The sequence below is a fragment of the Mobula hypostoma genome, chromosome X2 (genome assembly GCF_963921235.1).
Source record: "Mobula hypostoma chromosome X2, sMobHyp1.1, whole genome shotgun sequence".
Lineage (NCBI taxonomy): Eukaryota > Metazoa > Chordata > Chondrichthyes > Myliobatiformes > Myliobatidae > Mobula > Mobula hypostoma.
The window spans coordinates 35687431-35714434 of NC_086129.1; the positions used below are offsets into that span (position 1 = coordinate 35687431).

The 27004-nt window shown below is 43.1% G+C and overlaps 1 protein-coding gene across 1 annotated transcript; it reads left to right on the forward strand.

The window, feature by feature from the left end:
- Nucleotides 1-156: 156 nt before the first annotated feature.
- LOC134341035 (T-cell surface glycoprotein CD3 epsilon chain-like) lies at nt 157-12998 on the forward strand. Its single transcript, XM_063038770.1, has 6 exons — nt 157-349; nt 4568-4588; nt 4719-4931; nt 5838-5966; nt 9073-9152; nt 10372-12998. The coding sequence occupies exons 1-6, from the start codon at nt 298-300 to the stop codon at nt 10420-10422; spliced, it is 546 nt and encodes a 181-aa protein (XP_062894840.1). The 5' UTR covers nt 157-297; the 3' UTR covers nt 10423-12998.
- The last annotated feature ends 14006 nt before the right edge of the window (nt 12999-27004 follow it).

The window sequence follows — 27004 nt, forward strand, 5'->3', positions numbered from 1 at the left end:
TTGTTAATGTCAATGTAAAGAGAGCGATTTGGAATCAGCATGGAAACTGTGTGATGCGGGGGATGTGGCTTTCAGCGTGTTTTTGAGAAGCTGCACACACCAGGCCGTGGTTTGTGAAGTCAGTTGATGCTCTTGTTTCCTGTTCAACGCTAAATACTCCAGCAGCCACCAGCTCTGAGCGAGAAACTCGCGAAGTTTGGGTAGGGGCCTGAGCCTTTTGCTTATTTTCTGAACAGCTAACGGACTCGGTGTGCAAGGAGGCAGGAAGCTGTGACTCCCAAGGATCTGGGAGCAAAGATGTTGTGGACATTCACTGAAATTGTCCTAACTGCAACCTTGCTCTTACAGGGTGAGTTCAACTTTCAATAGGGCAAATGTTAAAGGAAAAGTTTGTTATTTCTGAATAAGCTTCAGATCAGAGGTTGGGGGTTGCGAGCCACACTGTGAGTTGTGCTCATGAAGGAGCAGTGCTGAGGGGTAGTTCACTTCACTGCTGCCTTGAGAGAGTGCTTCACAGTTGGAGGCACCATCTTTCAGGTCCGATGCAAAGCCAAGATGTCCACCATTTTCTCAGCTTCATCGAATGTGCTCTAGCTGGTAAAATGGCTACTTCGCAACTCAAGTGACCCCCTTTGAGGAGTATTAAGGGCTCAGGGGAATCAGCACAAGAGAAGGCAAGGCTGGGTCAGAACATGATTTTATATAATGGTGGGGCTGGAGGTCCTATTCCTGCTCCTAATTTCATGTTTTTATGGTTTGGGTTTTATACATTCTCCCTGCGGCCACATTGATTTCCACCAGGTGCTCCAGTTTTGTCCCACATCCCAAAGATGTGCAGGTTTGTAGGTTAATTGGCTATTGTAAGTAGCCCATAGTGCATTGAGGCGTGGTAGAACCTGGGAATATGAGGGGAATAGATTACAGGGAAAATTAGCAGGAAATAGTATTTCTCTGTAAACTAGCACAGACCCGTTGTGTTAAAATAGCATCTTATGTGTCAGGAAATATGCAGTACTTGCTTTGTCCTGGTGCATCCAACAACAAAACATGGTAGGACGTTAGATAAATTAATGAGGATTGGTACTCTAGGACTGTAATCAAAGCCTGGTAGTCTGTAATTATAAGAACATAAGACATATGAATAGAATTAGGCCATTTAGCCCATCGAGTCTGCTCTGCCTTTCCATTACAGCAGATTTATTTCACTCTCAACCCCATTCTCCAGCCTTTTCCCCATGACCTTTGAAGCCCTCACTAATCGAGGATCTATCAACCTCTGCTTTAAATATATCCAATAACTTGGCCTCCACAACCTTCTGTGCAGTGAATTCCACAGATTTGCCACCCTCTGGCTAGAGAAATTCCTCATCTCTTTTCTAAAGGGACGTCCTTCTATTCTGATGCTGTGTCCTCTAGTCCTAGATTCTCCCACTATTGGAAACATCCTCTCCATGTCCACTTTATCTAGGTCTTTCAATATTCGATAGGTTTCAATGAGATCCCTCCTCATGCTTCAGAGCTCCAGCAAGTACAGGCCCAGAGAAATCTGACATTCCTCGCATGTTAACCCTCTCTTTCCCCAGATCATTCTCATGAACCTCCTCTGGACCCTCTCCAGTGCCACCATACCCAAAAATGCTCACAAATACTCCAAGGATTAGATTGAAAAGATAGCACAGGCACAGGACTGATTGGATCCTAAGGAAGCGTTTTGATTTGAAACATTGACCGTCTTTTTTCCTCCTGCTGAACTCCTACAGTGTTTTGTATGTTACTCCAGATTCATCATCTGCCATCACCTGTGTCTCCTTAACTGGGAAAATAACTACCTTTGTAACTGCAAAGTCTTTGATTCTTTTAATTCTTCTTTTATTGCATAGATTCCAATCAAATTGCTAACTGGCTGCTAACCATAGCAGGTTCCTGCTCTGTGGATAAGCAGCCATTTTGGTTCATTATCACTTGCATCAGCTCTTCAGAACATTTCCAAGAGTGCATACTAGCACAAAGGTCCTCCTGTTATGGTTAAGCTCAGGGAGTCACTAGGGCACAGAAGAAAGCCATTCAACCCCTCAAATCTGTGCCAGTTCCTAGTTTCACAATCTCATCAATATCACTTCTTTGTCTTTCCTGGCTTCACCCTATCACCTTCTAACCACCCTCCTTCCCCTCCCCCATCTTTTTATTCTGGCATCATCCCCCTTCCTTTCCAGTCCTGATGAAGGGTCTCGGCTCGAAACTTGACTATTTATTCATTTCCATAGTTACTGTCTGGCCTGCTGAGTTCATTCAGCATGTTGTGTGTGCTGCTTTGGATTTCCAGCATCTGCAGAAACTGTGTTTATGATTCGCCTCTTCCCTGTTGTTTTCACATTATTTTCCCACAAATGCCATAACACTATAAGACCACGACAGAAGAGCAGAATTAGGCCATTCAACCCATTGAGTCTGCTCTACCATTTCACCATGGCTGATTTATTATCCCTCTCAAGCCCATTCTCCTGCCTTCTCCTCGTAACCTTTGATACCCTGGCTATTCAAGAACCGATCAACCTCTGGTTTAAATATACTCAATGACTTGCCATCCATGGCAATGAATTCCACAGATTCACCACCCTCTGGCTGAAGAAATTCCTCCTCATTTCTGTTCCAAGTGGACATCCCTCTATCCTAAGCCTTTGCCTTCTGGAATTCCATTTTGATAATCTTGGTTATTTTTGTTTCCTCATATCCCCTTGAATATTTTGTTCAATTTTTTGAAGCTGCATCCTTACTCCTTGATCTAATCATTGATTGGTATAACTTATTGTTTAGGTTGAGATTGCAGATTCAAGTGCAAGTGTCAATACCCATTCTGATGCCAAATAGCACGCCCACAATGCTTAGCAGAAGAACACAAAACACAGCAAGCAACAAAATGAGCTCCGTTCCTCCCACCCACCCTCCATTTTTAACTACCCATCCATATGGGAAATACTCCAAATCCAGGACAGGATCCAGTCTATTGGTCTTTGACTTCCAGACTACCAATTGACATTCTCTGATTTTCAGCATTGACCTCTGGACTAGCCAATGATGGGACCGCAACCTCCAGGCTCAAACTCCAAGCGCGCTGACTGACCAACCCTCGTGCCACCTACTCACGAGGATTCTTGGTCACCAGCCTTCGAACGTGGAGTGGAAGCACGGACTGTGGATGTCCTTTGTCGCCCATCCATGTCACTGGAATTCAAGCTCTGAATGCAGAGTGTGGATTGGTGCTCAATTTTAATTGTTACATTCCAAAATGATTAATTCATTCAAAAAAACTTAAGCACAAATGAAAGTAAGAGCTTTTAATTCAAAGCCGAAATAAAAGCCAAAGAGAGGGTATATAATAGAGCAAAATTTTTCTTTAGATTATTTTGGTGCACTTGATAAATGTAGATGGTCCAATTCCACAGGAATCTCCTCTGGCCTTCCTGCATCCCAGACTGCTGTTATTTGTCTTTTGAACATTCAAGCACTTTTGACTTTGAACTCTGAAGGAGTTAAGTATCAGCAAGTTTTAGAGTCAGGGTAACACAGCACAGAAACATGCCTTTTGGTCCTACTTGTCTATACTTACCATGGTGCCCACCAAGCCAAGGCCCATTTACCTGCATTTGACCCTTATCCCTCTAAACCCTTCCTATCCATGAACTTATCCAAAAGTCTTTTAAATGTTATTTGTCTTTTAAGTGTTCTTATTAAACTTTTCTGAAAATATTCAAAGTAGGAAACATCTTTTGATAATTCAAGTAAGTAATTACATGGCAGCTTAAGTGAGAATGTTCTGAGGTACTTTGTCTTTTAAAATTTTCTCCTCTCCTTTCCCAACGGTGTAAAATAATCAGATACTGCGTTGACAAATTAAAAATTCTGTCTGTCTATTCTCTTTTTCAATCTTTTTATTAATTTCAAAATATAGAAACAAAACATAGCAATAATACAAATAGTAGGAGATATATTGTTACAGTTAAAAAAGTAGTTGCAAAACCAAATAGTGTAAATTAACAAAGCTCCCAATCATGTAGAACTAACAACGGATAATACAAAGCAAAACAAAAACTGGAAAAAAAAAATCATGAAAAAGAAAAAAACAAAAAAAAAAACAAACCCCATTCCCAAAGAAAAACAGAATTAATCAACTAAACTAAAAGACTAACAACTTAAAAATGGAAAAGAAGAAAACCTTAGTGTCGACTGTCTATTCTCAAACTCAGTCCCTGGAAGGGTTGCAGTGACAGTTGCTAAATTCCTTAAGCCAATTCCCTCTCCCTAGCTAAACAGGCATTCTGACTAATCCCTGCAGCACCCCTTCCCCTGGAGCATTGCAATCCCCTCAGCATCCCAATCCCTTTCAGCAACCCGATTCCCTGTAACATTCCAATCCTCTGAACACCCCAACCCCTTTCAGCGTCCCAACCAACACACCAGGAGCAGATATTAATGTCATTATACAAGTGAATGTTTCCTATCTATTCAAAAATATAGTAATACCGATTACTTTACCTTTTCTAATGGTTGTCCTTCCCTCTTTCAACAGGAGGTGAAGCACAAGCAAACGGTGAGTACGCTTTAAATTCTCCCTCCTAACCTTTAAATAGATTTTTGAAATTAAACAAAACAAATTGTTGATTAAAGGGAAGACCCTTTGGAAAATATGACTGACCCATTGTTGATTTTGCTTACTTTAGAAGAGCTCGTGAAAGTTGAAGCGGACTCAGTGACTTTAACCTGCCCTTTTTCGCAACCTGTTACATGGTTTCGGAAGAGAAAAGATAAGGAACCTTTAACCAAAGACACAAATGACAAAAAGTACACGATAGAAAACTTTAATGATCACCACAATGGCAAATATTATTGTGATGACGGATCTTCCAAATACTACTTTTACATTCGAGCCAGAGGTAGGTATTGATTAATGAAATGATATAATAAAGATAATTGCAGTAACTCTGTCAAGACACAAAAGATATTGCTCTGAAGGTCTTGAAAACTAAAAAAAAATGGCTGATATTGGAACCTGAAATAAAAATAGAAAATACTGGTAATAAGCAGACTGTTTCCAGTTTCTGGTTTTAGTTTTGTCTAAGGTATTTATTAAAAATAACAAGTTTACAATTTAATCCTCAGTCAGAATGGGGTTCTGTCAAATATTTTGCCATGTCTTGGCTGACCTACTCCAAATATAGATATGACAAAAGTTATTTCCCATGGTAGGGGAGTCTAGGACAAGAGGGCACGTCTTCAGGATTGAAGGACGCCCATTTAGAACAGAGATGCGGAGAAATTACTTTAGTCAGAGGGCGGTAAATCTGTGGAAACTGTCGTCACAAGTGGCTGTGGAGGCCAAGTCATTGGGTGCATTTAAGGCAGAGATAGATAGGTTCTTGGTTAGCCAGGGCACCAAAGGGTATGGGGAGAAGGCAGGGGAGTGGGGATAACTGAAGAATTGGATCAGCCCATGATTGAATGGTGGAGCAGACTCGTGGGCCAAATGGTCTACTTCTGCTTCTATATCTTATGGTCTTATAAATGTATTCCCCAGTCAGCCTATGACATTTTATTTCTCTAATTCTGAAGTCATCCGAGCGAGGGTGTTAAGAAAAGATGCATAGGAACTATAACTCAAAGAGATACTGATGTATACAATGGGAGATCAACAGCAACTGAGACCTGATAGGTCAATTGGCTTCATTCTGCGCTATTAATTCTGAGATACTGCTTATCTGGAGAATAATTTGAAATCTGCATCACTTGTATTTTTACTTTGCATGTTGTGAATGCTGAACCTGTCACTCCCTCTCCCACAGTTTGCGCTGACTGCATTGAACTCGACACAGGCATGGTCATTGGCATCATCTGCGGAGATCTAGCTCTCACACTCATCGTGGCTGGACTGGTCTACTGGTTTGCCAAACGAAGAGGGCCATCCTCCAAAGGTTGGACTTTGCTTTACGACATATTCAATTCAAAGACGTTGAGATTATGTTACTGGATCAGGAAAAGAAAAAACCTTTAGTCTTCCAGACATGAAAAGAAGCTTGAAACACAGCACCAGTCCCAGCAAAAGTGAACATGCGGTTGTTAGAGTCTCGCACAAAAAAAAACCATACACCATCATTTCTTATTCTGGTGCTATATGTGACTCCAGTCCATAACACTAACGTCCATCTGAATTAAGTCAACAAAACACTATATTAGATTATACCTTCTTGGCATATTTATAGGCAGTCCCTAGGTTATGAGAGAGTTCCCTTTCTGCAAAATGATCACAAGCCAATTTCCCCATAAGTCAGAAATGTTCATTTTCTATAGTTATCTTATCATGGTACTTTATACACTCTTGCTATTAATCTTTCATTTTATTGAATAATCACTGATTAAATAGATGCTGTATACTGTATCCAATCAATAATGAATACCATGAAATATTATTATAAAAAATGCTTTAAAAATAGGGGGTATTTACATAAAGTTGAATTTCCACAAGTCAGGTCATTCACTCAGGAAACTCCTGCAATTGCCTGGCGATCAGATTTCACCCATCTTTGTTGGGCTAAATGATATCACTATCCCCAGTGACCTTCTAGCATATTAATGAAATTCACCTTCAAACACATTGCCAGTGTGTTTTTCTCCCAAGCTGATGTTTCAGACACAACCTGGATCTTACCTAATGGCATCTTCACACACTGACTGTACACAGGAAATGGCTCATTGCCCTGAAGTATAGTACATTCTCCAAATTAGCCATAGTGCAGTTGCAGTCCCACCCATACCTGTGCCCACACATCAATTCCCACATGACAGGTGCTCACAAACTATTGTAAGACATGGGCTCGTAATCCAAATTCCAGGAGAGATCACAGCATTGATAAAGCTTGTACCAGTAATCTAACCAATCTTTAGCCCAGCCCGAGCTGTCAGCACTCAGAGAGTTAAACACTGCAGAACGTTCGCACTCAATAGACTCTGCAGTTACTTGCTCAGATTATCAAAAGATGTTTTCTATTTTGAATATTTTCAGAAAAAAAACTTAAATTTCATTGAGTTCAAAATCAAAACTGCTTGAATGTTATGGAAGTCAATAGCAACTATTGTGGATTAACTTTAATTTTCATTTGGTTGAGGACTTGGAAGTGGCTTTGCTGCTTGTCGTATGAGAAGGAGAAGACCTTTATTGGTCCCGTTTTTAACCAGCAAGTGCTTTACAGATTATTCTAATGGGAGATTCACTTTCAATTTCAACTTTTAAGAGCTGCATGGAGGGATGCATGGATGGGAGGGGTGCGGAGGGCTACGGTCGATGGGACTAGGCAGAATAATCATTTGGCATGGACTAGATGGGCCAAAGGGCCTGTTTCTGTGCTCTATGGCTCTAATATTACTGTGAGAGTGGCTGATGGGGCACTGTAGAAACAACTTTACTTTGTATCCAAAATCTAATCCATACCAGTCTGCCTAGGAGACTTTGACTAGATGTTAATCTGTATCTAATCCACGCTACAACTACCACGAGTGCTTGATTGCTTCATTAGACTGAACTCTGTATCTAACTCAATTATATCTACCTGGGAATGTGTAATGAGTTTAAGTAAACAGAGCTTTACTGTCACAGAATCAGAAACAGGTTTTATATCACCGGCATGTCATGAAATTTGTCTTTGAGGCAGCAGTACAATGCAATACAGAATAGAGAAAAAAGACTGAATTACAGTAAATATATAAAATAGTTTAAGTAGTAAAGATAGGAATAAAAAAGCAGTGAGTTTGTGTTCAAGGGTTCAATGTCCATTCAGAAATCTGATGGCAGAGGGGACAAAGCTGTTCCTGAATCGTTGAGTGTGTGCCTTCAGGCTCCTGTACCTCCTCCCTGATGGTAGCAATGAGAAGAGGGTATGTCCTGGGTGACGTGGGTCCTGAATGATGGTTGCCTTCTTTTTGGGGCATTGCTCCTTGAAGGTGTCCTGTATACTATGGAGGCCAGTGACCAAAATGGAGCTGACTGAGTTTATAACTCTCTGCAATCCTGTGCAGTAGCCCCCCTGCCCCCCCCCCCCATATCCAGACAGTGATGCAGCCAGTTAGAATGCTCTCCATGGCACTTCTGTTGAAATTTGCAAGTGTTTTAGATGACAAACCAAATCTCCTCAAACTCCTAGTGACATGTAGCTGCTGCCGAGCCTTCTTTGTGGCTGTATCGATACGTTGGGTCCAGGTTAGATCATCAGAGACATTGACGCCCAGGAACTTGAAATTGCTCACTCTTTCCACTTCTGATCCCTCTATGAGGACTGATATCTGTTTCCTCATTGTACCCTTTCTGAAGTCCATAATCAATTCTTCGGTCTTACTACCTCTGAGTGCGAGGTTGTTGCTGCGACACCACTCAACCAGCTGGTACATCTTGCTGTTGTACGCCCTCTCGACACCAACCATGGGAGTCGGAATTGGAATTGATTTATTATTGTCACATGTACCGAGATACGGTGAAAATCTTATTTACGTGCATTCCAGACAGATAATTTCATAACTAAGTACATCTCAGTAATAAAAAAGGAAAACCAAATACAAAATATAATGTTACAGTTGCAGAGAAAGTGCAGTGCAGGTAGACAAATAAAGTGCAAGAGCCACGATGTGGTAGATTGAGAGATCAGGAGTTCATCTTTTAGTATATGAGACTGCCATTCAACAGCCCAATAATATCGGGATAGAACCTATCCTTAAGCCTGCTGGTGCGTGTTCTCAAACTTGTGTATTAAAGGAAGCTTTACTTACTATCATATCCACATTTAATCCATGTAGTAGTTGCTGCAGGACTGTTTGTTTTCACAATGTCAATGGAAATCTAATCTGTATCCAACCTGTGCTGTTCTGGTCCTGGGAATGTCTGAAGGGACATTGAGGAGGGGACCTGTATTCTAACTGTATAGTGTCTGTTCTGAGATCATTTTGATGGGACATTGTAGGTGCTAATTGTCCCTTGTTGGTGCCAGTGAAAGTCCTGCTTCTCTTTATTTACTATTCTTTTTTCTCTTCTAGATTTCCGATCACTTGGTACCGATGACTTCCCACCAAGTCGCCCACCACACATGACTTCAGCACATCAAGCTGAATATGCGGTAAAGACTTTCAGATGATATTATCCTTTCCCAGTGGTGTATATCACTGCTGCATCTGAGGGCACTAGCTTTAGGCTTGAGGATCCATAGTGCAAGATAAGGGGCAGTAAGGCAAGACTGCTCCCCATCTTATGCTATGAATCCTCAACCATACCCCTACCATCATTGCTTCTGGGTCAGAAAGTTCTGGCTTAAGTCCCTGTTCCTTATTCCGAAGCTCCTGGCTGACGCTAAGGGAAGACCACACTGTACAGTTGGTAGGGCAGTCCTAGGCTAATACTAGGGCATCAGGTGGTAATGAAGATCTCTCTGGGGTATGAAGGGGACTACAATTGGGGCAGAGACAGTCCTGAGGGAGTGTGTGCCACACTTCTGGCGCCAACATAACAGGCCCACAACCCACTAGCCGTACGTCTTCGAAATGCAGGAGGAAGCCAGAGAACCTGGAAGGAGGCCATGCAGTGACGGGGAGACCATACAAACACCTTACAGACTGCAGCAGGAAGTGAATCCCGATCTTACAGTCAGCACTCTAAAACTACCGTGCCACCCTCTCAGGTGGACGTAAAGCATCCCGTACTCATTTACAAATCCGAGCAGGAGAGCTCTCCCTGGGGCCCTTGCTATCCAAATAAGATGATTTAAACAGATTAATTGGTCATATCCCATTACTCTATGGTATCTTGTTGTGTATAAATCAATCACCACCTTTTACTACATTATACTGACGACTGTCTAATAGTGTGGTTACCAATGTAGCAGAAGGCTTCAAATGGAAATTAAGTTAAGAAAAAAAAATTGTCAGAAATTGCAGTTTGGGACTAACTAGATTACTTTTCTCTACCACTATCACAGGCCTGATGGGGTGAATAGCCTGTTCGGTGTTGAAATGTTCTACGAGTCTGTCCATGTCTTTTTTTTTTCCCCTCCTTAGCTGCCTTCTTCTCAATTTCTCCTCCCCCACTTCACTGCTCCCTTCCTTAACTTCCCTTCCACTCCATATCTTTCTTTCCCTCCCATATCACCCCAATTTTTATCTCCACTTCTTCCCCTTCCCTATCTCCACCCCTCATCTTTTCCTCACCATCTACAAGCACCTTTTGACTTGCACTTCTCTCTCCCATCTTAGTCCTTGCTACTACATTTCTAACTGGTGTTTATTCAAAATGTTGTTGATGAAGTTGATTCCCTTTTTTGATTTAACATTTGTATTTTTCAGCCAATCAAAAGCGGACAACGGGAGGTTTATGACAAGTTGCAAAAACGTTGATTGCGAAGACAAGGGAAGAACTGGAATCTCCTTTTCTTTGTTCCTGTTGCTCTCTCCACCCTTCCTGCTGTCTTTCCTTTGCCCCTTCTTCCTTCTCAGCCATACTGTAATTTCCCCCCACTCCCCCTCCCAACCAAATCTCTCTCCGTTCTTTCGCCTTACTTTCTCACTGTCTTAACCCAGCTCCTGGATTTATTTACCCGTTTTTCAGAGATGTACGTACACGTAGTAGTATTCACACTGCTTATCCAAAGTGAGATCTTTGTCATTTCCCCTCTTGTTCCCATTTTCCCACCATTATACTGTACATGTGCTTTTTACTATTCTCCTAATTTAAAGCAATGAGCTTCACAGGAGTAGACACAGCCATGACAACAGATGCACAATCACGTCACCATCTCATATACTCTCCTTCCTTCATTCCTGGGACGCATTACAGCCCCATTATACTCAAGTACCTGTCTGCATGACTGTCAATATGAAGGGTTTCACCAATGACTGTACTTGCACTCAAAATAATGCACAACTCCGCACCTCCACGGATCTACTATTACATTCTCTGTCCTGGGTGGGGGTGGGGTGGGGTGGGGTGTGGCAAAACCCAGCTTCCCTAAAGATCCCCCATCCCTGCCAACACTCCGGTAAAATTCCTTGGGCCCTCCCCACAGCTTCAGAATATTATTGTGTGGTGACTGGAGCTGAATCCAATACAGGTTTCCCCCGCCATCTGAAGGTAGAGCGTTCCTATGAAATGGTTCGTAAGCCGGAATGTCGTAAAGTGAAGAAGCAATTACCATTTATTTATATGGGAAAAATTTGTGAGCATTCACAGACCCAAAAAATAACCTACCAAATCATGCCAAATAGCACATAAAACCTAAGATAACAGTAACATATAGTAAAAGCAGGAATGATATGATGAATACACAGCCTATATAAAGTAGAAATACTTTTCCACAGTCATTGCCGCACTGTTCTCCGTAGTGAAAATCTCACGCAAGCGCTCTCGGCAAAAACACGGCGCAAGCGCTCTCGGCAAAAACACGGCGCAAGTGCTCTCCAGTAACCTTTAAGCTATGAAGCTGCCAAATCATACCAAATAACACGTCAAAAAACACAGCCAATATCAAGTAGAAATAATGTATGTGCAGTGTCGTATCACTTACGGGAATCGAGAAGACATCGAGCATACTGATGAGGGTGTGTTAGGCTGAGTCGTCGGAGGTGGGGGTGGTGCAGTGGCTCCCACCCTCCGGGCAGCGACCCGATACTGATCTGCGAAGCATGCAGGGGTACAGCGGCTACCGCTGCATTCTCCGCGGATCAGTATCTGTCCATGGCCCGGGGATTGGGGTGGTGGGACACTGGGGTATCATCTGTTTCCATGAGGGCAGGCAGGTCATCTTCTTCTATGTCTGCCTGCCTCGATGCCGAAGGTCGAGGTTCGTCATCTGCTGCGGCTGATGTGGAAGGCTTGCTTGACTGCTTAGCCTTGTGCATTTTTAGATCATACAGTTCTTCGCAAGCACTCAAACCATCCTGCAAATATGCCCTAAACCGACGTACCCTTTCAAAATTAAAGTCGTATTTTATCATTACAGCGAAAATCTCACGCAGTTGCTTCATGTTCAGTTCCTGGACGACTTCACTTTCGGTCTGTTCGCTACTGCATTCGGTTTCAATTGTTATCCTTTCCTCTTCCAATTGCATCAGCTCTTCATCTATCAGTTCTTGGTCATGGGATGCCAAAACCTCTTCAACGTCTTCTTCGTCAGCTTCCACAAGCCAGATTCACTTTGTCCTTGCTTCGTTCACCACGATCGAAACGCTTAATTACATCTAGTTTTACGCTAAATGTAACACCCTTACGAGCTCTTTTAGGCTTTTCCAACACTTTAGAACTCATCTTGCAAACAGCTGCTCACAGGCACGTGCTTAAGCAATGCCGGCAAGAATGCAGTTCCGAATCCGGGGGGGGAAGAGCGGCTGCTCGGTGTGCGCGTTGCTTTTTTCGCACGCTGCTTTTTTTTTGTAACAGTGAAAACACCTTCTGTTAGCGAAAACAGGTAACTAATGTAGGTCTTTCGTAACAGTGAGGTTTCGTAAAGCGAACGTTCGAAAAGCGGGGGACACCTGCTACTCCAATGTTTTGCATTATTTTTGTGCTCTGTGACTCTGTTTACTTGTAAAGGATACCATTGTGTTTTCTGTTGAGCAGTTTTTTGTTGGAGAAAGAATAATGTGATATAAGACGAAGGATAATTGAGGTTTCTTTCTGAGAGTGATTTGGCTTGGCTAGATATCTTAGTCTCATTGCTTTCAACACAAGTTCAGCTCAAGCCTTGGCCAGGTTAGAATCTCTGCCATTTTCTACTTAGCCTTTTGAAATGTACCCAGCTTGTTAATGTAATCTCGAAGCCTCTTATTTGTGTTTTCTCTATAATCTGATTATCAAGTTAAATACATTGTTGCCATCCTACATATCAGTGACAGAGTCGCTAATTGTTGTTTCCTCAATGTCTTTTGGTTTTAATAAAGAGAAACAAACAAAGCTGCATTCATTGTTGACAGAAGTTACTTAAGTGTTGGCTATGTCAGTCTCCAACAAGAGTTACCAAAGCCTTCATAAACATCAATTTTGTTAATATCTTGGGGTCTACAGTGGTTAAAGGCTGGACTGCTCCGGTCTTGGCACCCATTAGCTGAGAACAGGAAGGAACACAAGTGTATTACCTTCTTTCCCCTCAGAACTTAGCTGTCATCTGCTCAGCCCAAAACTGGAGTGCAAGAGGACAGTCCCAGCTCACCTGGGGTTGCAGTCACAAAGCTCTGGATCACCCAGGACAAGCCAGTTCACAAAGGACCCGATAGCCCCAGTCCCTGCCTGTACATCATAGCTGCTCACCATAACATCCCGTGGAAGCATTCCCTGCTGCCATGGGCGTGATCACTGGGAGTATGGTTCCAAACACTGAAATACCCCAGCCCATTTCACCAACTTTGTTTTCCCTCACCTCCAAGGCTGCCAGTGATGGTGTATGTGGGGAGTGCACTTTCAAACATCGATTCACTACCCAGCAGTCAGAGTGGCAATTAATGCAACAGCACCCATCAGGAGTCACGCAGACAGAGCTCTACTGGTAGAAAATTAACCCTTGTGATTTTGATCAAGTTGGTGATTTTACTTTATGCCTATTAGACATTTGGAATTTGAGTGCATGGGAAGCAGGTGAAACCTAACCACTCTGCATCTCCATTTACATACGGTGAATTACTAATTTTATTTTCTGACAGCTAATAAGGACATAGGACTAGGAGTAAGCAACTCCATCCGACAATGGTAGATCTGCTCAAGGCCTTATCCAGTTCCCCATCAATTCTCCAACCTTTCAAAAATGTTACAGCTTCCCCTTTAAATACTCCAAAGATTGAGCTTCCGCAAACTTACAGGGTAGAGAATTCAAGGCAGTTTCAGCCCTTTGAGAGAAGAAGTCTTTTGTTACCATGTCCCCTCATGTAAGATGCACCCAAGAGCGAAAATATGTCAACATCTACCCTGTCATGTCTCTCTAGACCTTCCTCCATTCTTCTATACACCAAAGATTACTGGGACAACCCACTCATCCTAGTGATTAGAGTAGCAAATGTCTTTTGGACAGCCTCCATTGTCCATATAACCCTAACACAGAGACCATGGTTTAAAAATTGTTGTTTACTTTGATGTTTGTCAGGATCCAAATAATGTTGTCCTGATCTCATCTGGAATTGCAATTGTATCCTTATTCACTTATCTGGGATTGCACTCATATCCTTGTTCTTCCTGAGTGGGTCTTCTGCATTCAAGGGGCTGAACCTTTGATTTGGGAGTTGGTCTAAATGCTATAATAACTGAGAAAAGGGCAAAGTTTTAATCACACATTGCCACCTCAACAGAATGTGACAAGGGGGCTGGGGGGGGGGGAAGAGGGGAAAACAGGTTTTGCTTAATCTTGCTCTGTTTGCTGTAAAGAAGATTTATTGCCCAGGGATGTGGGCTGCTCCCTATTCCAATACCAGAATATCATGAAAGTCAAGGCAACACGACAGGTTAGAATACTCCCAAAGAATAGAAGGGTGCCCCTTTGCAGGGACCAAAAGACAGAAAAGGTGCTGTACAAAAAAAAAATATATGCTGCCATGGGCGTGATCACTGGCACACATAGAAACATCAGTATTTCATATATTGACTAATTGACACTAATTATACATGCATACAGTGCCTATAAAAAGTATTCACCCCTCTTGGTGAAGCACCCGGGCAACAGTTGTTGTGTGCGCAGTCTCTCCCATCTCAGCCACTGAAGCTTGTAACTCCTCCAGAGCTGTCATAGGTCTCTTGGTGGCCTCCCTCACTCATCCCCTTCTTGCACGGTCACTCAGTTTTTGAGGATGGCCTGCTCTAGGCAGATTCACAGCTGTGCCATATTCTTTCCATTTCTTGATGATTGACTTAACTGTACTCCAAGGGACACTCAGTGACTTGGAAATTTTCTTGTATCCATCTCCAGACTTGTGCTTTTCAATAATCTTTTCACAGAAATGCTTTGAGTGTTCTTTTGTCTTCATGGTGTAGTTTTCACCAGGATACTGACTGAACAGCAGTTGGACCTTCCAGATACAGGTGTAGTTTTACTATAATCTACAGAAACACCTTGACTACACACAGGTGATCTTCATTTAACTAATTATGTAACTTCTGAAACCAATTGGCTGCATCAGTGATGATTTGGTGTGTCACTTAAAGGGGGTGAATACTTATGCATCAATTATTTTGTGTTTTATATTTGTAATTAATTTAGATCACTTTGTAGAGATCTGTCTTTACTTTGACATTAAAGAGTCTTTTTCTGTTGATCAGTGTCAAAAAAAGCCAAATTAAATTTACGGTGATTCAATGTTGTAAAACAATAAAACATGAAATCTTCCAAGGTGGGGGAAATACTTTTTGTAGGCACTGTGTGTATGTGTGTGTGTGTGTACATACTGTACACATACCATTCCTTATGGTGCTGGTTCCTGCTTTCAGAGCTTGTCGACCGGCTATTTTCAATATCCCCAGGATGTGGCCTGGAGTACGTGCATCTTCAGGGTAAGGCCCTGCAGCCCTGTGGACAAACTGATTCCATGCCAGTGTCATCGACTGAGGTGTTGCAGGAGAATGGATCATCACATTCCGACAGCGGATCAGGCTGTCAGAGGCCTCTGTACTTGGGCAATCTCTCTCTCTCTCTCCCTCTCTCTCTCTCTCTCTCTCTCTCTCTCGATGGTGGGGGAGAGTTTGCCACCAATTCTCGAGTCGGAGAAACTCGAATAAAAGCGACATGGCAGACTGCAACACCGTAATCAGCGCGCTGTTTGTTTTGCTGGTCTCCCCCCTTGCTGTGAAAGGGTGACACCTCTCTGTTGTCCCTTGTTAGTGAGAGCGAGAGAGCCTGTGGCATGTCAAATTGTTGGGTGAACAATAGTTCCTGTTGGACTGCAAATCATGGTCTCTTTTTTGGGGGACTTTGCTGGAGCTTGCTTGGTGAGTGGTAGGCACTGATACTTGCTGCTGAAATAGGTGACTGCTGCTTGTGCGTGGGAGGGGGAGAGGGGGGCTTTGGGGTTCTAACGTTTTTTTGTCTTTCATTCTTTGGGGTTCTCTTCTGTTTTTGTGGATGTCTGCAAAGAGTAAGAATTTCAGGTTGTATGTTGTATACATTCTCTGATATTAAATGGAAACATTGAACTATATATGTACTGAATACCTACAGCCCATTATGCTGCTGGCATTTAGGGCAGCAATGAAGGTCCTCCATCTCTGGTGGTGTTCAAGGCTTCCTTCATCATGTCGGTGGCTCAGTTTTCACTACTGTTAGTCATGCAGGTCCTGGGTGGAGACTCAGGAATAACATTGCACTCAGATGTAGAAAGATTCTTCATTGCTATTTCTGTAACAGTTTTGTTTTACCAGTCAAGGTAAACCCTGAGCTGAACCCCCGAACCTGGTGGACCACTCTTTGACCTGTTTGGCATGGGTGACCCTACCAAGAGCAAAAGCATGAAGCCCTCACTCCAGCCAGCATAGTTCTCCATGTCATTGAAGCACGTAAACCTCCAAACCCTATGACAAGGTTGTGGTCCTCTTGAAGGATATACATCTATAATGAAATAATTTATTTTTAAAATTAAAAAAAATCACACAGGTTTTTAAATATTGCATGCGTAGCCCTATCAGCTAATCCCAGGGTATGTCTAACACAAGTTACACTGAACTAAAGCTCCTTCCTCTGTCCCGTCAAACACTCCAGGGTAGGGTTAGAGTAGATCAGGTGGATGGTGAAAGCTCCCTCTACACTCTGCATTAAAAAACTACACAGGCGTAATAGTGATTTATCAAATTAGTTTCTTACTTTGTAAGTTGACTGCTGAGGTATCAAAGGGTTAATTGTTTTTCGAGGTGATGAGCTACTCTGCTGACTTGAGGTGGGTGGGTAGCTGACTTCTGCTTGGAGCAGCCCTGAGATGTGGTGTGGTTTGATACAATGCTACTTTCTGATCTCAGAGCTTTGCAGCATGTCTCAATAAGCTTATCAGGCACATCGCTCCTCCCTGGCAGACGGAAGTGGTTTCACCTTGTGCTGTTTTGCAGCAGCTCATGATCTGTTTGCTGCAGGAGCCACTAGGCACTTTTGAAAGGGAGGCACCCGTGTCAGTGGGCTGAGAGAGCACGTGGTCATGAATCATTGCTTGTGATCCCCAAGAGTTCTGACCACATTTTCTTCCAAAGTGTGTCTTTCTCTGACAAAGGAAGTTGGAGATGATTTTTCCAAAATATTCAGCTCTTATGTTTCTGTAGTACTCTGCTAGCCAACTATAAATGTTTTCATGGTAAAACTTTGTTGTTTTTGGAGCCCCATTTGAAGGGTCTGATATATTCCTTCCTCCACAACAGCCCAGAAAATTAACAGGAGGATTCAAGTATCTCTAAGACGTTATTTTACAATGGCAGGGATTCACACAGCTTTAGATCTGCATATCAGAGCCAGAGGCGAAATGGCCTCATAAATGACCATTGAACACTGCAATGAGGCCATTGTGTTGACCACAGTCCCCACTGGTTGGTCAGAAGTGAGAGATTTTGGGCAGATAGATTGTACGGAACTTCCTCTTATTTCCGTCCTCCGCCATGCTGCTTTCAGCTTGGGTCAGATTATTAAAATAGATGTCTGGGTTTTAGTTTAATTATTACCATTTGGCAGACCTTTATCTGATATCAGGAACCAAATCCCATTCATAGCACAGTTAACCTAATTAAATGTTAAAATATGGATAATTGGTGTATCCTATTGGGTTAGGGATACACCTCCCTTATGTTTTACTTCCCATTCGCACCATATTCAATGGCCTCCTATCCCTCACTCCCAGACTCACACACCCTTTCCATCAAGGTTGATCCTTTCCAATCCAATCTCTTCCCATCTCCACTCTCCTGCCTCATCCTTATCAAAGCTCCCTCACTGCTATTTCCAACTCTGCCACAACCCTACCACTCTAACTCTATTCCACCTCTGGCCTAACCCAATTCCACTGTCTCAGGGCAATTGAGAAGGGCAGGAGCAAGGAGGGGAAATAACCCTGATTCTGCTTCTGAGGTAGGGAGGAAGGACATTAACTTTCACAGCAGAACCCCAATTGTTGGTGGCCCGGAGATTCATAAGGTCTTCAGCATTATGTGACTGAAATTTAACTTACTCTGAGTGAGACATGACAACAATGCCTTGTTCTCCCATGTCATCCTGTAGGTCTCAAATGTTGACCTGATTTTGCAGGCTGTCAGGCAGGAGATGATGGAACGCTTTGGAGCACTGTGGGTGAACTTAATCTAGTCCCACTTGGGAAGACGCAGGGTTGAGACCCTTGGAAGGAAAATCCCTTACCTACCTCTAGTCTTCTTGGCCACTACTAACAAGACACTAACAATTCCCAGCCTCAGCATGCAACCTTTCACCTTTCCAATCCGTGTTTTTCCAGCCCCTGAACACAGAGTTGACAGACCCCCGACCACCAAATTGACCCTGTTGCTCGACCCTAAATCTGTTTGGAAAGTCTTTCCTGGCCCCCAACTCCAGGCCCTGATCGTCTTCCTCAGTACATCAGCCTTCTTTCCTGGACCCGGCTTCACTCCAGTCAGCAGGAATACCACAGAGGGTCTGTGCCAGGAGGATTGGGCATATGCATTAAGCCCTACTTCATCACTCACTGACTCAACACATCTGGAGACACTGTTGGCAGGGATTGATGCCATTGGACCTCACGCCCACCGGCACACCCACTCCCACCAACCAACATACTCACCAATACACGTGTGCTCACCAACTCTTGCACTAGCAGCCCTTCTCACTGCACACTCAGCCAGATACTTGTGCTCCCATTCAGCAACACACACTCACTGATAGCCCTGCACACATGGGTCTCCAGCCTTTCTACTCACACTCACTGACACGCTCACTCATTCAGATTCACCTACATCTCCCTGGCCCCCAACTAACTCTAATAAACACACTCATAGCATTGACTTTCACAGAGCCCCGGTGTGACTGGCCGTGTGGTTTGTGGTCTGTGTTACTGTAAGTAATGTTGATTTAAGATGTGACTCTGGGGTGCCGATGAAATGCAGTTGGGGAGAAATCTCTGACGGTTCTGATAGTTTGAGAAAACATCTACAACCCACGGACTGCCAGTGTTTCAAAGGCAAAATGTTGTGTCTGCTCACATTTTCCACGGTGTTACGGTGCAACAACATCTATTTATAGTGCTCTCAGTAACTAATTGCTAAAACTCTGCTGAGCTTGGCTTGCGCTTTTTGATGAGAATCCACTAGGACTGCGATCACGGGTGGATTCAGATCAGAACCTTAAGATAGGAAGTAACCAATGCTTCAGTAATAATTCAATAATTACCAGATTTACCACAATGGCAATTGCAATCAATTCCTCTGGAGGTTAAAGCAAGGAAGTACTCACTATAGTTGAACATGAACATGTCATCACTATTACTTTGGTGGCCATACAATATATACAGAAATGTATCAGAAAAAGGCCTGCAGAAACAAAGGCCTTCAGTAGGCTTGGGTGAGAACAGGCTCCAAGTAAGTTTCCAGTAAGGTTTTTTTTCCCCTGTTAGTTCATAGTTCGTGCACTGAGAATGGGTCCAGAGTTAGTGGTATGTTCCGTGTGTGAGATGTGGGAACTTTGGGAGATCTCCAATCTCCCTGATAACTACGTCTGTACAAAGTGCACGAAGCTGCAGCTCCTTGGAGACCGTGTTAAGGACATGGAACTGCAGCTCGATGCTTATTGCTTCAAACAGGAGGATGAAGAGGTGATAGATAAGAGCAACAGGCAGGTAGTTGCAGGAGGCAGGTACATGGTGACTGTCAGGAGAGGGAAAGGGAATAGACAGCCAGTACAGAGTACTCCTGTGGCCATTCCCCTCAATAATAAGTATTATTGCCACAGCAAGCGGGTTTCTGGCTCTGAGTCTGGATGTGAGGCTCAGAAGGGAAGGAGGTAAAGAGGCAAGCTGTAGTGATAGGGGATTCATTGGTTGGGGGACAGAAAGGAGGTTCTGTCGATGAGAATGAGATTCCCGGATGGGTTGTTGCCTCCCGGGTGCCAGGATCGAGTCCACAGCATTATTAAGTGAGAGGGTGAGCAGCTAGAGGTGTGGTCCAATTCTGCACCATTGATATGGGTAGGATGGGTGTCGAGGTCCTGCAAAGTAAGTTCAGGGAGTTAGGTGCCAAGTTAAAAGATAGGACCTCCAGGATTGTGATCTCAGGTTTGCTACCCATGCCACGTGCTAGTGAGGCCAGAAACAGGAAGATTATGCAGTTTAACATGTGGCTAAGGAGATGGTGTTAGTAGGGAGGGCTTCAGATCTACGGACCATTGGGTTCACTTCCAGGGAAGCTGCTTATATTTCAATGTAAGGAGTATTGTAGGAAAGGCAGATGAGCTCAGGGCGTGGATCCACATGTGGAATTATGACATTGTAGCTATTAGTGAGACTTTGTTGCAGGAGGGGCAGGACTGGCAGCTCAATGATCTGGGGTTCTGTTGCTTTCGATGTGATAGAGTGGGAGGGATTAAAAGGGGAGGGTGGCATTACTAGTCAGGGAAAATGTCATGGCAGTGCTCAGTCAGGACAGACTGGAGAGCGTGTCTAATGAGGCTTTATAGGTAGAGCTGAGGAATATGGAAGGTATAATCATATTAATGGGATTATATTATAGACCACCCAACAGTCTGCTGGATTTAGAGGAGCAAATTTGTAGAGAGATCGCAGACTGTTGCAAAAAACATAAGGTTGTGATAGTAGGTGATTTTAACTCTCTACATATTGACTGGGACTCCCACACTGTAAAAGGGTTGGATGGGATAGAGTTTGTCAAATGTGTTCAGGAAAGTTTCCTTAATCAGTACCTAGAGGTCCTGACAAGAGAGAGTGCGATACTAGATCTCCTATTAGGGAATGAGACAGGAAGGTGACAGAAATTTGTGTAGGGGAACACTGCATCTAGTGATCATAATGCCAGTAGTTTCAAAGTAATTATGGAAAAGAATAGGTCTGGTCCACAGGTTGAGATTAGAAATTGGAGAAATGCCAATTTTGATGGTATCAGAAAGGGTCTGGCAAATGTGGAGTGGGGCAGGTTTTCTGGAAAAGGTATACTTGGTAAATGGGAGGCTTTCACAAGTGAAATTTTGAGAGTACAGAGTTTGTATGTTCCTGTCAGAATAAAAGGCAACGACGACAGGTGTAAGGAACCTTGGTTTTTGAGAAATATTGAGGCCCTGGCTAAGAAAAAGAAGGAGATGCATAGCAGGTCGGAACAAATGAGGCACTTGAGGTGTATAAAGATGCAAGAGAACACTTAAGGAGGAAATCAGGGGGTCTAAAAGAAGGCATGAGGTTGCTCTAGCAGACAAGGTGAAGGAGAATCCCAAGGGCTTCTACCGATATACTGCATTAAGAGCAAAAAGATAGCAAGGGACAAAATTGGTCCTCTGGAAGATCAGAGTGGTAATCATGCATGGTAAATCATGTCTAACCAATCTTATAGAGTTTTTCAAGGAAGCTACCAGGAAAGTTGATGAAGGCAAGGCAATAGATGTTGCCTACGTGGACTTTAGCAAGGTATTTGACAAGGTCCCGCATGGGAAGTTGGTCAAGAAGATTCAGTCACTTGGAATTCAAGATGAGGTAGTAAATTGAATTAGACATTGGCTTAGCAGAAGAAGCCAGAGAGTGGTAGTAGATGGTTGCCTGTCTGACTGGAGGCCTGTGACTAGTGGAGTGCCGCAGGGGTCGGCGTTGGGTCCATTGCTGTTTGTCATCGATATTAACAATCTGGATGATAATGTGGTAAATTTTGCAGATGGCCCCAAGACTGAGGGTGTAGTGGACAGCGAGGAAGACTATCAAAGCTTGCACAGGGATCTGGACCAGTTGGAGAAATGGGCTGAAAAATGCCACATAGAACTTAATGCAGAGAAGCGTGGGGTGTTGCACCTTCGTGTGGACCAACACAGTAAGCAGTAGAAGTAGGGAGTGCAGTAGAACAGAGAGATCTGGGAATACAGATCCATAATTCATTGAAAGTGGCGTCACAGGTAGATAGAGTCATAAAGAAAGCTTTTGGCATATTAGCCTTCATAAGTCAAAGTGTTGAGCACAGGAGATAGGATGTTATGTTGAAGTTGTATGAGATGTCGGTGAGGCCTAATTTGGAGTATTATGTGCAGTTTTGGTCACCTACCTACAGGAAAGATGTAAATAAGGTTGAAAGAGTGCAGAGAAAATTTACAAGGATGTTGCCAGGACTTGAGGACCTGAGTTATAGGGAAAGGTTGAATAGGTTAGGAACTTATTCCCAAAAATGTGGAAGATTGAAGGGAGATTTGATAGAGGTATACAAAACTATGAGGGGGATCGATAGGGTAAATACAAGCAGACGTTTTCCACTGAGCTGAGGTCATGGGTTTAAGGGTGAAAGGTGAAATGTCTAAGGGGAACATAAGGGGGAACTTCTGCACTCAGAGGGTGGTGAGAGTGTGGAACGAACTGCCGAAGGAAGTGGTAGATCCAGGGTCGATTTTAACATTGAAGAGAAATTTGGATAGGTACATAGATGGGAGGGATAGGGAGGACTAAGTCTAGGTGCAGGTCAATGGGACTAGGGAGGTTTAATGGTTCAGCACAGACCTGATGGGCAGGTGAGCCTGTTTCTTTGTAGTGTTCTTTGACCTATGACTCTATGACTATATCATAAACGATCTCACCCACCCTGCTCATGGACTGTTTGTCCCACTCCCATCAGAGAGACAGCTATGTAGCATCCACGCCAGGACCACCAGACTCAAAAACAGTTAGTTTCCCCAAGCAGTAAGGCAGATCAACACCTCCACCCGCTAACCCACCCCTCCTCCACTACTTTATCATTTCCTGTTGGGGTCACTTTATGTACAAACACTCCTGTACCTAGCGTCACTTTATGGACATACAATCAGTTTATGTATATCAGCTATCATTCGTGTTTACATTTATTGTATTTTTTTACATTAATGTGTTCTTTAGCTTTTTGTATCTTTTGTGCTACGTCAGATCCAGGATAACAATTATTTTGTTCTCCTTTACAGTTGTGTACCAGAAATGACATTAAACAGTCTTGAATCTTGAAACTCAGAAAGGTGTGAACTGGGTGTGAATTGTAAAATAAGGGGAATAGGCTTAAAGGAGATTTGGCAGGTAGATTTTTTACCCAGTGAGTGGAAGCTGCCTGGAAGGTGTTGCTAGGGGAGGTGGTGGAACCATATTTAATAGTAATGATCAAGCATTTAGACAGACACATCAATAGACATGAAATAGAGGGATATGGACCTCATGCAGTCAGAAGGGATTAGTTAGATTGGCATGTTTGGCACAGGGCCTTTTCTTGTGCTGTACTGTTCTATGTTCACTATTAAGGTCGGAGGTTGCTGTGATTGAAAGGACCAAAGGTCGCTATTGTTGATGTTTTGAAGAATGCTTCTAGATTATGTCATTTGTTCTGTTATTGAGAAATCCAGTAATAATAGACCAGAAAAACATTCTCTTATCTGAAACAAGGTTCATGTTTTTAATTATACAGCAAACTTTGGCTTGTTTTCTCCAATCTCCTTACCCTGTTCAACCTCAGCTCCAAAGCACGGGTGGGAGGTGTAGGTAGCTCGTGCCTCCAGGGCTGAGATATCCTTTGCACCTGAATCAGCCACTTCTTTCTTCCCACTGCTGGCCACACACACCTCCTGTACTTTATTGCCTGGTTGAAGCCCTGAAGCTCACATTTTTCTGAGCTTCCTCCCCAAATTTCACGCCAAGACCCCTCTCCAAGCTCATCACATGATGCTCACCTCATGTTCCCTTTACTCAATTTGCATATTTGGTTTCCTAACCTAAGGAAGGGATAACATGATTTAAAGTAGGTGCAACAAAGAATCCTTGGATTGAGTTCTCAGGATGAGCAAGACATTCTTCTCATTCGCGAGAACAATGAAAGGGGGTCTCACAGGAAGGAATAAAATTCTTCAAGGACTTTGCAGAGTAGATGGAGCGAGACTGTTTGCCTCGCAGGAAAGTAACAATCTCAGGTAAATTGTTGGCCATTTTGATGCTATGTGAGAACTGCCCTCACTCTCAGGATCATGAACGTTTGGAATTATCCCAAGAGGACCCTCTGGATTTACAACTACTTCGATCAAGAATGGATTAAAAGATTATCAGATAATAAAGTAGAACCCCCTGGTTTTCTTAGCTGTGTAAGTCTAGGAAAGACACTCTCCGGTCCCAACAAACGTGTGGGATTGAGGCATGAGCGTTCCCCCACCCCTCCCCAAACCCCCAGTTTGTGTGCATGCTGTGTAATTTGCTACCCTGTTACAAATTAGTGCCATAAAATGACAGACAGCACACTGAATACGAGTAAAGGAATTATATTTATGAATCTTAACTAAAGGGTTAGTAAAGAAAAACAAAAAGAAAAGGCCCCATTCTAATTAAACAGTCAAACGTGCACAAGTTGGAGTTCATCTTGAACTTCTCTGTCACTCACGCGCTGAGCCCTCAGGCAGCGTGAATGCCCACACCACCTTCCGAACGTCGCTCGCAATCCATCTCGAACAAACGGGTCTCCCACCGGATCGTATCCTACAACTGGTTCTCCCCAGCGTCTTCTCTCTTCATCTCCCACCGAACAAAAGCCCCCAAGACCAACCTTAGTGTCCCTCACCAAAAAACCTCCCCCCAGTTCCACCAACGTAATTGGATAGCTCACATTCTTCATCATCCCTTATCTTCAACAATAACCCAAACAGACTGACAGCAGAACAGCAGCTCTTACAGAACTGCTAAATGAAATACCTATGGCATAGCAGTAAAGATGTGAACCAGGGAGTTACAAAAGGAATCAGGGGGTTCGACGGAGAATGGATGGGCAGGAAGATGCTTGCCAAATGTTTTAAATCTTAGAAAAGGTTCAAGGAGTTGTATTCTCAGTTTCATTTATCATTAATTGTGACCACCCCACTTCCATTATTGGACTCCATGATACCAGACAGTGTAGATGGTCTCTCTTCAGGTACTGTCCTCCTTCCCCATGAATACCAACAATGACACATGCACGCCAATGACACTCAGCATTAACACATCACCACACTTTCCAATCTGCTAGACCTTTGCTGTGTCCGCTGCGAAAGGCAAAATTTCCCAGTGGCTGCCCACTTCAATTCAGCTTCCCATTCCCATTCTGACATGTCAGTCCATGGCATCCTCTACTGCCACAATGAGGCCACACTCAGGTTGGAGGAGCAATAACTCATATGCTTTCTGGGCAGCCTCCAACCTGATGGCATGAGCATCAATTTCTCCAACTTCTGGTAATCCCTCCCCATTCTTTCTTCTCTCTTTTTCCATTCCCCATTCTGGTTGCCCTGTCACTCCTTCTCTTCTCTTCAATTGAATTTGACTTTGAGGTGAGTTTCCAATCCCATATCTAAGTCATTGCCAAGATTTACACTAACATCCTCTGCTTTTGACCTGACCTCAACTCACCAACAGCTGAACCCATCATCTGTGCCATTGTGAACTCCTGGCATGACTTTTCCAATAGGCATAGGCAGTTTTCCAAAGTCCAAACTCTGCTTAAAACTCTGCTGCTCAGACCTGAGTTGAAATCTAGCCTTACTGACTCATCATCCTTACCATAATAGCTCCCTTTGCATCATCATACCGAAATTATTCTAATCTTCATTTTGAAATCTTTTTATGTATATAGGCATCTCCCACCTTGTACCTTCCTCCAGCCCCGCAGACTTACAATATCATATGTTTGTCCACTCCTGGTCCATTGCACCTCCTTCCACTTTCATTCGTAACTGGGTCTTACGTCAGCTGGGTCACAGGTTCTGTAACTTCTTCTATTATATCTTTATCACTGTCCTGTAAAATCCTCTTTCAAAGTCAATTATTTTTCTAGCTTTTGCTTGACTACCTTAACATAGCTTTATATGATTGCATGGCTGCTTTTATTTGATTACGTCCATGCGATTTTCCTCTACATTTCAGGGATTTTTGTATTTTTGCAACTGATGCGGGCTTTGCAGGCCAAGCCAGCAATTAGCTACCCATCCTTAATTGCCCCTGAGAAGGTGGCAGCAATACACCTTCATGAACTGCTGCAGCCCTTGAAGTGTGGGTCTACCCACAATATCATGTAATGTAAATATAAATCGCAATGCATTAACTTGGACTACCATCTGTAGCCTCCATCACAGCTTTTTCCCTTAAGGTCATGATGACTTTTTGGGCTATTGGGAAGTAACAGATTCTATACAGACCTACAGCCTGCATCTAGTTCGACTTTGGTTCCACTTATAGATCTGGCTTTGATTCGCTGATAAAGTCTGATGATTTAGATACAGTTTAGGAACTTGCTGAACACAAAACAGCGTTAGCGGTTACCCACATAACAACAGTTTATACAAAACAGCTAGAGGTGCTTCTGAGCTGCTGAAGTGGTTCAGAACAGCAACTTGTGCAGCTTTTGTAGAATGTGAAGCTTGGATAAATGGTCAAGCTTTCAACTTAGGATCTGAAACTCAAGTGAAGTCTCAAGTCTAAAGTGAAGACCGGCCTCGAAACACTTGCACAAATGCAGCCTCAGCCTCCAGTGTTGTTCTAAGAGAAGGACACCTAATTAAGGCAAAGCTTGGCAGCCATAATATAGAATATTGGGAAAAGGTAGGCTAAAATGGGAATGTATTCAACATGGGCTAGGAAATGTTAATCCTTGGCAATTCACAGAGAAGTAAAACTTTTTCTTAGCTGTAGGTAATCTAGTTGAGAGCATATATTTTGTAATAGCAATGAAGTTATTGACATTGTAGTTGAAGTTAATCCAAATATCTAAGATACATATTTTTCATTTCCTGCTTACATTTTTCAGAGCAAAATTTTTGTATAC

What these genes read in the sequence shown, in the direction of transcription:
- LOC134341035 (XM_063038770.1), top strand. Translation starts at nt 298, where the DNA reads ATGTTGTGGACATTCACTGAAATTGTCCTAACTGCAACCTTGCTCTTA. An exon ending in AAGAGGGCCATCCTCCAAAG is followed by an intron (nt 5,967 to 9,072) that starts GTTGGACTTTGC and finishes TTTCTCTTCTAG; the next exon opens with ATTTCCGATCACTTGGTACC. An exon ending in CACATCAAGCTGAATATGCG is followed by an intron (nt 9,153 to 10,371) that starts GTAAAGACTTTC and finishes TGTATTTTTCAG; the next exon opens with CCAATCAAAAGCGGACAACG.